At 34.5% G+C, this 11,555-nt stretch overlaps 1 protein-coding gene across 9 annotated transcripts in view; it reads left to right on the forward strand.

Moving 5' to 3' along the window:
- LOC108746042 (kinase D-interacting substrate of 220 kDa) overlaps window positions 1-11,555 on the forward strand; it is a 40,802-nt gene that overhangs the window by 17,588 nt on the left and 11,659 nt on the right. For 5 of the 9 annotated variants that reach the window (XM_018482544.1, XM_018482542.1, XM_018482541.1 and 2 more), the window contains 6 exons: window positions 8,950-9,081; window positions 9,373-9,471; window positions 9,550-9,648; window positions 10,346-10,543; window positions 10,621-10,719; window positions 10,915-11,211. In XM_018482544.1, coding sequence (XP_018338046.1) covers window positions 8,971-9,081; window positions 9,373-9,471; window positions 9,550-9,648; window positions 10,346-10,543; window positions 10,621-10,719; window positions 10,915-11,211 — 903 coding nt within the window. In that variant the 5' untranslated portion in view covers window positions 8,950-8,970. Of the gene's footprint in view, window positions 1-1,304; window positions 1,475-1,573; window positions 1,583-3,277; window positions 4,603-8,949; window positions 9,082-9,372; window positions 9,472-9,549; window positions 9,649-10,345; window positions 10,544-10,620; window positions 10,720-10,914; window positions 11,212-11,555 lie in introns of those variants that run through there. The other 4 variants (XM_018482538.1, XM_018482537.1, XM_018482543.1 and 1 more) reach the window with 4 other exon arrangements.

An 11,555-nucleotide genomic window follows, 5' to 3' on the forward strand; every position in this document is an offset into this window, starting at 1 on the left:
ATCGTGATTTCTTGCCTACGTATAATTAATTTTTCATTTATTGTTTGCCATGCACGTGGCAATTGTATCAAATTCTCATTTCTCCAATTACGCTTCCGTTAGTTGTTTGATCAGTTTCTCACGATTGTGCTAGGACGATTATACAACTTTCAATATCCAACAATCTGTATCACACACGTGTCCCACGCTAAATAAAAGTTTCGATTAATTCGCTTAATTACTGCAAAATGTGTTTATCATGCGAGGCAAATCGAGAGTTTGCGATTCAATTACATATGTGCTCTTGATAAAACAATTATTTCTAGTTAAACTTATAACTATAAGGACAAATAAATGCTAGCGAACTTAAGTGAAAATAAAATTCGGAATTTTATTGTCGCGCGCTTATCATGGCTTACAAATTGCTTAATCAAACCGCATCGTCGCGCCAAATCCACAATGTGCAACCGTGAGGATTAACCACGAAAGATTACGATGTAATTATGTCGGTGCCGCATATGTAAAATGTTATCACAAATTTGTGACGTCATTGACATGCCGTATTTCTCTCGCTATTATCTCGAAATATATATATAGATATATTTCTCTTATTATTATCTCGTAATATATATATATATCTTTCTTTTTCTCTCTTTCTCTTATCAAGAACGGAATTCCGTTCCGAACTATTTTATATGATTATAATGTAATGATATACTTTACGCGGCATTTATTTTTTTGTATAAAATATGAGCATCATATAAGCAAAACACATTTTTTTCGACTTTTGTGGTATTAAAAGCAAAAATTTGCAGTTTGATTCTTACTGTGCGTTAGATGTAGCGAAACATTCCTAACAAGTTTGCTCTAGTTTTTACGTAAACTAAAAATTAAATCATGAAAAATATTTGTAAATTTTGTTTTTATGTATCTTGTACATGAAATACTTTTAGAAGGCTTTCCGTCACAATCAAATCAGTATTATGTAACTTCAAAATTATCTTAAAACATATTGCATTGTCTTTTAAAATATTATTTTTTTCGTTCGTTTAAATTAATTACATTCTGTGTAACAAAATTAATTACATTCTGTTTGTAATAACAGTTTATGAGTCTCAACGTTGAATTAAAACAGCCGCGTGAAAAGAAAACAGTTTCCGAACCAAAAAGCTTACGATGCTGACGACACACAGCACGCGCCGTTACGCGATTCAGACTGTGTGTATGTACACGAAGTTAAAGAGATCCCACCGCGATATATAAATGTCGCGTGATATGTATCCGCTAAACGTTGTTCTCGAGCGATTTGCTGGCGTCGTCGGTGTCTCGCTCGGTCACAGTTCTGAGTCGACATTCTGCAATTGTCTCCTAACGACGAGGAAGAAGTCGCGCGAGACATCGTGAAGCCGTTGGCCGCCGATCAGTGAGAGACCCGACCAGCTGGATGACTACGCGAAATTTGGAAAAAATGCTGCGACTCACCACTTTGTCGAGGGTCCGTTTTTCACGGTATACCAATGATTTAAAATAATCTTACGGCCGCGGTTCCTCGGGGAGAGATTTAACTCTATTCACAGTGGCAGAGATTGAAACTGGTACAGTGGTGAGTTGGGGGCTTTCGATTTTGCTAGGGATAGCAAAATAATAGACTTCACAATCTGTATTTTATTGCGTACACTTATCCAGTTTTGGAAATTGAATTTATGTTTGTACAGGTTTGAATTTGATTGTAGTTTCAATGTTTAATAATTGTTTTTAGTTTTTTAGTCGTATGATAATTTGATAAAAAAAGTTATGACTATATCTTAAAATTATAGATTTATAGCTCTTTAAGAAGCTTTTAGTCGTCTTAAGCAATAAAACATACATTCACAATTTTTTCTCATATTAACACATTGCGTTTTTATAATCGTTTTTTTAAGAAAAACTATAAATCATTATGTGAATCATACATCTATCTAATCTATCAATTAAATTGTGTTACACTGCGTTCTAAAAAATGATAAATTGTATTTTTTTTTTAAAGACTCAATCATTTTAAACTCATATATACTCGTCAACAAAATTATTGCAACATAAATTTATATTAAAATTTTTGTTAACTTTAAGTAAGCGTAACTCTGTGAAAAATGTACGTATTTAAAATTTTTTTTTTTTTTTCATTTTCAAGGGCAAAGTCAATACTTTAAAAAAATAAATTTCATCTTTATTTTCGCCTGCAATCTTTTCTAAGGAAGAGTTACATATCAAAAAAATTGCATAGTTTGACTATGGGGTGAAATGAATTTTTTTTTCATTGATAGTTTTTCCAAAGCAGCACTACACCGAAGCTGTATTCCATTTCACGCATAATGCGCATGATGTATCATTTTATTTTTATCTTTCGTCAAGTGTCAAACAAGGATAAAATGGTACATCTTGCACATTATGCGTAAAATGGAACGCAGCCCGAATAAGGTGGCAAATACCTCTCAAACCACAATTAGAGTTTGCATCAATATCTGTTTGTAATCATTTGAAAACAAGACGGGAATACCAGATTTTAAAGTGTAAATGCCACTCATTTCCTCAATGCTCACTCGTTTCCTCCAACACATACACATCCACATGATGCGCAAAATCCAATCAGCAACCTTCCATGGTGTGCATCGGATAATATTAATACTGGCGGTATATAATTGAACAAAAATGCGTAGATAATTATTTAATACATATTTTCATACACCGTATCTCCGCAACAAAAAATCGCACAAATCTTGATTTTTTTAAATTCGCAAAAAAAAGTCCATACTTTACGATGATTATAATAACATTTGTGAAAAAAATTCATTTTTCTCACAAAGTGTATCAAACTATACATTTTTTTTGGAAATGTAACTCTCTTCCTTATTTAAGAAAAGATGATAGGAGGAAATAAAGGTGAATTCAAAATTTATAAAAATCTTAAAGTACGGACACTACCCTTGAGGATGAAAAAAATCTTTTTAATACGTTCATTTTCAAAGTTATGATTATTTGAAGTTATGCAAAATTTGGGTATAAATTTACGTTGAAATTAATTTGTTGACAAGTGTAATTATATATTTATGTAAAATATTAATATATTTATTTGTATTAAATTGATGTATATGTTATTCTCAAAATAGTAGATTTTTTTCTTTAAGAAGCATTTTATTGTTGTAAAGTCGAATTGTATTGTTTCTCGTCATATTCATGAAGGAATTATTTTCACATAATAAAAAATGTATTTAAATGTTAAAATTCGGTAATTCTACGTGTGTGCATATTTTACTCATAGCAAATGAAAACCGTTTTCGATTTTCGTGCTGAATAGAGAACAGTTCAAAGAGAAATGCCATGCGGAAGGCCAAAGACGAACGTATTAGAATTGCGGCGGCGTTCTTCCGTAACAGTTTCGATGAAGACGACAATGATGGGAAGGAGGACAAAGCCGCACCAACAAAAGAATCGGAAAAAAATGTTTCACAAACAACCTCTGATGACGATTCGACAAAAGTCGAAAGAAAGACCAGCGTCACAAAAGCAGAGATTTCTTCAAAATTGGACTTACCTAGCCTTGAACTTGCGACTTCCACTTTATGCGTGAGAGATCGCATCTTTAAATGCTTACAATCGTTAAACTCCAGCTCGTCATCGAACAATGTAGACGAGTACGCAATATCAGATCGTCGTAACACAAAAGAAGAATACAATAAGAACAGTGATGTGATTTCAAAAATCGAAACACGGAGATTGTCAGTGCCGACGGATTCCGACTGTGTCTTCCCTTCCCTCAAACACGAAGATGTCATTACGAAGGAGTCATCTGCGAGGTTTCAACCTTCATCAATCGGCGACCACCCAATGCGCACTCCTACGAAACCAACTACTACGGCTAAATCGAAACAATCTCAATTGACGCCCGACTTCTTAAGGGTTCCTTCGGGATCTAGCGAACACTCTCGTTTCTCGACATTATCAGAACGATCGACAAGTGCGAAAGAACGCTCGGATGTCGAGAAAGTACATAATACAGTGCCACAACCATTGATAGCCGTTATTCGAGACAGTTTCGATGAGAAATCCAGCGGTGGTCGCAGATTAACATTGCCAATGACGAGCTCTGATTTGAACCAAACCTTGCTAAACCCTGCGACGAAGACCAGCCAAAAGTCGCCAACCTTTGACAATATCTTAGCTGGCACCAGCGTGAACCCAATCCGGAAGTCCAGCATAGCAAACGCAGCTATCTGTTCGAGTTTGGCTCCCAGCTTGCTCGGAGCTATTCCCGGTGTGCCGAATTCTCTCTTACCGAATGGAGACTACAATCTGCAACGAAGTGCCACGTTGTCGAATCTGTCAACCACCTCCACCACCATCAGCGACGACATTTCCATTGATAGAACGCGTCGCGGATTAAGATCGTTTCTTCGTCTTCACATACCCGAGTCGCATCCTGCGACCTGGCACGACGAGGACTACCATCATCACTTGCACAATCATCACCACCATCATCACCATGTGTTCTCGCACATTCACGTACCCACCATCACCTTCACAGCGCCAGCCACCGATGGTATCGGTCGCAAGTTTAACTTCGCCATCCGAAGGCATTCACAGGCGGTTAGTGTAGAGTCAGGATGCACGTCGTTTCGCCATTTTTGTTAACATTTTTTTTTCATTAACACCCAAGTTTGGCTATTTTTGCAATCAAGTAAAACATTTCTGATTTGGGAGAAGCTAATATAATATAAAATATTAACAAATAATATTTAGAAACTAAAGTAGATAATGTAGATTTATGATTTGTAAGGGCCTCACTTAGGGCATCTTTCACCAACTTCTGATTAAATTAATCGACGATTAACTCGCAAAAGTGCCAACAACAGTTTAATATATCAGTCTTTTCTCTCGTCCCCCCTCTTCTTTAGTTCTCACGTTGGCAATTGTGATGATTGAGTTAACCATCGATTAGCGTTAATTGGAATTGAAAGAGCCCTTACTCTAAATATGACGTCATATACATGCCTAAGAACTATCTATTCGAGTCTGGCACGGAGTTAAAAGAGATCGTACATATAGTGAATTTATTTTTAGCCTGAATTCTTTAAGTAATTATAATAACAGTCTTTAGCAATGAACTTTAATGTTTATTAAAAGAATAGGCGTGAAATAACCAAATTACGCTGATAAATCGAACAAATAAGGAAAATTAAAATTTGTTGTCATTACTTTATCGAGCATGAACCCGTACGACGATAATATCACGTGTCAGATATTGGCTAGATATTGACGTAAGTGACTCTATAACATTAGATTTGATTAATTCGTATACTAGCACATGCTCTGGTTAAAATAATTTGCGCTTTACATTGACACTCCTGTTTAAGATCGAATCGAGCTGAAACGATGATGACGCTCTCGTTACAAATAATAGAATACTAATTGTTGCAATTGCAGGCTGTCGAAGAACATCAACGCTTCCGTTGTCGACATAACTCGAGCTTTTATCTTATCGGACTCGTTGCATTTATAACTGATAACTAATCTGCAAGTAGGAACCGAATGTCATGGCCGTCTAATAGTTAGATAATTATTAAATAATTTAATAATTATCTTAGACAATAATTAAATTGTCTATTGTCCTACGTCATATTAATATGAATTAAATAATTTTACGAAATATTATAAGATTACTATAATTAAAAAGCTGAACGATTACATGCATTTCTATGAAACATATTAATCTTGCCACTCTGAAATTCTAAAAGTATTTTTTCAATCTCGAGATAAACATATAAAATTCAATTGAAGTTACTTCAATTGAAATTACATTTCACAAATTTTTATCACAAACTTTATGATTTTAAAACTACTACTGTACCTTTAACTTAGTAACAAACTGTAGTCATGACCAATAGATAATTTGATAAATCTAATATATACATTGGGCAACAAAATTAACGCAACACCTGTTTCACTATGCAAAAATAGGCAAATTTCAAAATACAATAACTTTGTCAAAAATTGTTGTATCGGGATGTTTAAAAAAGCATTTTACAGGTATAAATCTCTACTTTTCGGATCGCTACTTGAAAAAACGATCTCATGGAAATTTTATGAAATTATACAAACATAAATGAAGATATATCAGACCTCAAAATTTTTTATGAAATTTGCGAAGTTCCACGGAGTGGAATAAAAATTGTATACAAATGCGATTTACATCATTCGAAAGAGCGAATCTTTACTTTTAATTTACTTTTTTACGAAGCTCCGTACGATTTTTTTTCATTGAGTTATTCAACGTTGAAGCAAAAGGGCCAAAGTTATTATATCCTGAAATTTGCCTATTTTTGCAGAGTGAAACAGGTGTTGCGTTAATTTTGTTGTCCAGTATATGGTAGACTAATATCTGTGATATGAATTATATCAATAAAACGTTAGTAGGCACGCATTAGTGCCATGTGTCAAAGAAAATTTTGGAGACACATAACGGCAAATGCCACGTGCGCACGAAGTGGAATTTTGCCCGACTCGGTTCTGTCATCAATTTGATGGCTAATGCTCGCGCCGTATCCGTCGACACTTGCAAATTAACACAGTGACACTGATTTTATCTCGATATAAAACGCGCATTAGTATCGTCTGCTTTGATGCATATAATACTAAACCATGCGATTGCCAGATATTTCAGCATAGTGACAAAATCAACCGCATGAAATAAATCTGATCTAATGTATCTCTATGTGTATATGTTCGCGTGTGTGTGCTTATATCCGTTTGTATTCCCGCATCGAATTTTTATTCAGTAGAGCTCGGACCGTAGTAAACGACGAATGGTGCTGTAATCCCTGTAAGCGATTCTAGACATTGAAAAAAGAAACTTTTCTCTCAGGGTAATTCTGATTTGAGAATCAACGCTGAAGCACGTTTTAGAATTTTGACTTTGCATCAGACTTCAGATTTACATTTCTGACAGATCACCTTTCGTATTCTTTTATCAAGCATTTACTCGTACTTTTAGTCTAAACGTGAATTATCAACAAGATTATTAAAAATATCTGGATTTAACGTTAAGAAAGTTTATGTGACTTGTGTAATTTATTGGATCGTAGTACTTCATTTACATCATACATGTTTCTAAAAAATGTAAAAGTTACCAAATTCAGAGAAACTCAAAAGATGACATGTGACCTTCCGAAAATAGAGATTTTTAAAATTTATATTCTTTTTACTTTTAACGAAGTTATAGCTGCTTGAATGTTGAAGTTTGTATAGTATGAACTTTTATTCCACTCCAATATAATTTGTAGCAAAGTTTGCTGACTATTACTATCACTGTTATGCGAGGGAAGTATAGGACTTTCGCATGACAGGATTATGAGTATAATCCCGTCAAGGAGTGTATTTAGCATGATATCCTCTTACATATCGTAAATGCCAAGTCAATTTACGCACGTAGTTTTATCGATAATATACGTCGACGAAATATCATTAAATTATTGCCGTGGATCTTTTGATTAAAAAAAAATAAAATAAAATACATGATATTTACTACAAGATTATATCCCCGTTTGATGTTTAACCTACATTTGTGGTAGTAACATCTAAAATGTTATTATAGCATCTACATGTATGTAATTCCGCAACCGTAAAAGTCGGTGCACAGATCGCAGAGCAAATTCGATTTTAATCAGATTTTACCGTAAGTATTGTCTGAACGCGCAAAATTTTTTGTCACTAATTAGCTTGTATGAACTGGGCATGAGAAATAATATGAGTGTTGAACAAATAATAAGAAGAAAAGTGAATGAAATTATTTCGAACAAAATAAAAAGTTATAACGAAAAAAAATGACATGTGTATAAAATAAAAAATAGAAAATTAATTAATGTAACAATTAAAAATAGTTAACATAATAGGAAACAATAAATAATAAATAATAAAGTTAATTCGCGCAAATGGTGCATGGAAAAAATGATTCTATTTCTTTTATTCTGCTTTGCATCTAAAATTTACTATTAACATTGCTAACTTTTGTTCGCAGCTTTACTGCTTTCTCCACACAAGTACTTAGTCCCTTATCATTCGTGTGTCACTCATTATCGCTGACCCAGATTCTATTCCGCAAGATCGAAAAATGCAAGCAGCGTTTTCTAAATCTTTTGTCGCGAATGGAGAACGTACGCGTTGCATGCAGTTGCAAACTAAATTGAAACGATTACAGTTAATGTATAACACGCAATTCTTTCACGCATACTCATTGCTGTCGCCATTAAAATAAAATCATAAATCCAATATCGTTCGAGAACAGAGGAAAAACTCGGCTGGATACCGATCTCTGTTTTAACGCAGAATCGAAGCAAGAATGCGTTCTTTTATTTTACTTTGAAGTTGAAACTGAATGCTATTTACAGGCGCGAGCTTTAACAAGGAAACCGAGAAGTATGAGTCAGAATTTCAGAAATCTTAGGAGGTATATTTTTTTATTTATTTGCTTGGATTTTTTTTTAATACTTGCGAGATTGATTCAAAATCCCCTCGGGGATTCAAAATCGGTGCTTGCTCTGCATTCTGATAATTTGAAAGCTTACTTCTGTAACATGTTATAGCTCAGCTGCACCATTTGCGTCGAAGCACAATATATTATTGAAAACTAAACTAAATAGAGGTATAGATGTGTAAAGTTAGATAGTTTTGAATGAAAAGAGGTTTAAAAGATGAAATTTAGATAAACCCAAAGAGATCCAAAAATTTTTTTAATTTTGTGCTTGACAATTATGATATTTCTGAATAAAGGAATTGAATCATGCAATTTGCTATATATTTCGCACATGTGTTTTTTCTGTGAGCAGCGATTGGATTTACTTAATTTTTCTCGAGTTTTTTTTTCTAACGAATTTTTAATAGCAGGAAAAATTGGACACAGCATCGAAATCTTACGACAATCGCTCTTGATTTTTCTAGACATTGCATCGGACTGACTCGATGGTATCGCTTTGTTACCGATCACTCGCGAGCTATATCTCAGATGATAATCTCGTCGGACTGCAAAGCTTCCTCGAAAATAAGCGAGTGCAGATCGACGACAGAGATGAGGTAAGTGATCATGAATCGCTCGAAAAGATGTTCAAAGATCATGTGCAATCAGAAATTCCAGAATATTAAATTATAATAGCAATCGATATAAATAGACGATAAAAATCTCATTCTCATGGGGTAGAAAATGTTGAAGCAGAAATAATAATCTAAGAATAATTTATAGTCTCTCTGGGTTAATTAAATCATGAATAAAAAATTCATGGCTACGTGAAGGAAAGTTCTTTCTGTATTCGTTGTTGTATTTAAGCTGTCGAACTTTCTTTGACAAATTATTCTTTTATATAATAGAACGGTAGTACCGCCCTCATCCTTGCAGCAACTAAGGGAAAAATACACTTTGTTCGAGAACTCATCAATCATGGAGCGGACGTTAATGCTGAAGACGCAGTTAGTATCCGTTTGATTATATATATTAAATAAAAATTTATATATTTACAGTATATTTACGTTTCCGTATAATTTCAGGATAATTGGACAGCGTTACTGTGTGCAGCGAAGGAAGGCCACACCGAAATTTGTCTCGAATTGCTCGAGCACGGCGCCGATTTGGAGCATCGAGACATGGTCAGAAGAAATTGCACACTTACTAGCCTGACATAATGCCATTAATGAAACCTCATTATATTTGCAAAAATTCTATCCTTTTTCGTTTTATCAAGAGTTTTATCGTCTCTTTTTCATCGAAATTATTTCCTTTAAAATACAGAGATATTCCAAAGTTCACAACTCAAAATGCTATAGCAAGCAAATTCTTAAAAAATTTAGTTAAAAAGTTATTTGTAAATTTTTATTTTATGCAGTAATTGTTTAAATACACAAATTTAAATATGCCAATTACAGACTACGTTTAAACCTGTTCACGACACGCGCATACAGTGAATAATATTAATGAGTGCATACTTCAACGCTGAGCTTATCGGATGATCATCTAAATAGTCTGTAATTGACTATATTTAAACTTTTATTATCTCAGAAACAAATAACTTTTTTATTTATTTTTTTAAGAACTTTCTTGCTACTGTATTTTGAGTCACAAATTTTGAGACACCCTGTATAATTCTATTAAGATTTTTAATATATTAGTATATCACACATTAACATTTTTTAATAATATCCTCTATTTATTATTTAATATCACTATATACCTATGTTATGTCGACCAATTTGTATTTTAGCTTTCAATAGAAAGATATATAAATATCTTTGTTTAAAAAAATTGACGTTGTAGATAAAAAAATTGAAGAGGTTTTTTTTATTGCAGGGTGGATGGACGGCGCTCATGTGGACAACGTACAAGGGTAAGTCGGCGACGGTGACGATGCTGCTGGGGCGCGGAGCTGACGTCAACGCGCATGGAAATTTTCATATATCCTCGTTAGTATGGGCCGCTGGCAGGGGTTATACTGATATAGTTAAAGATCTCATTGCTCACGGAGCGAAGGTCAATGTCGGCGACAAGGTAATTGTCAGCGGATGTACTATAGATCAATGGCCAATGCTTTACTCTTGCGATACTCATGCTCATTATTTTTTCAGTATGGGACAACGGCACTTATATGGGCATCGCGCAAGGGAACCATAGAAATTGTTGATAATCTTCTTAAAGCTGGGGCCAATGTCGACACAGCAGGCATGGTAAGATCGATAAATCATAATAAAAAATAATACGGAAAAGTGATGGGTTCCAAGTTGATGAAAAATAATAGTGGTAAAATTATTGTGAATAGAAACTTTTTAATATAACAAGAAATATTTCAGAACTTTTCTAATTTTAGATATAAAAATAATTTGTGATATTTATGTCCTTTTAACGCGCGACTTTCTTTGTAGTATTCATGGACTGCTCTGGTCGTGGCAACTCTCGGTAATCACGTGGAGGTGGTATCGCTACTATTGGAGTACAAGCCCAACGTCAACGCTCTAGACAAAGATGGTTGTACCGCCCTAGCGATTGCCTGCCGTGAAGGTCATCACGAAATAGCGAATGCACTTTTAAATGCCGGTGCTTACGTTAATATTCAAGATCGTGCTGGTGATACGAATCTGATCCACGCGGTTAAAGGTGGCCATCGAGGCGTGGTGGAATCACTGCTGAAAAAATATGCGGACGTCGACATCGCTGGAAAGGTACGAATCAACTTATTTTTCCTCATACTCGCGTATCTTTCTCGAAGATCGACTTGGAAAATATTAAACTTTTCACCGTGCATTGCGGTTCCCAATTATTGATCATTTCGGTAAGACGGATTGTTACGCGTGTCGAGAGTTCCACATGGTGAGATATGTAAAACTTGTTAAAGTAATCACTATATTCAAGCATGATGGGTATTTTAATAAGAGACAATCTTATGATAACGGATCCGGTCTTGTGGTATTCTTAAGCCACTTCGAGCTAGGTTCATGACACCCTCGCAATACTTTTGAATCGTTCCAATCGAACTAACGACCCCGTCCATATATATTTTAGGATA

This window comes from Trachymyrmex septentrionalis, unplaced genomic scaffold, assembly GCF_001594115.1.
Source record: "Trachymyrmex septentrionalis isolate Tsep2-gDNA-1 unplaced genomic scaffold, Tsep1.0 scaffold16, whole genome shotgun sequence".
Taxonomy (NCBI): domain Eukaryota; kingdom Metazoa; phylum Arthropoda; class Insecta; order Hymenoptera; family Formicidae; genus Trachymyrmex; species Trachymyrmex septentrionalis.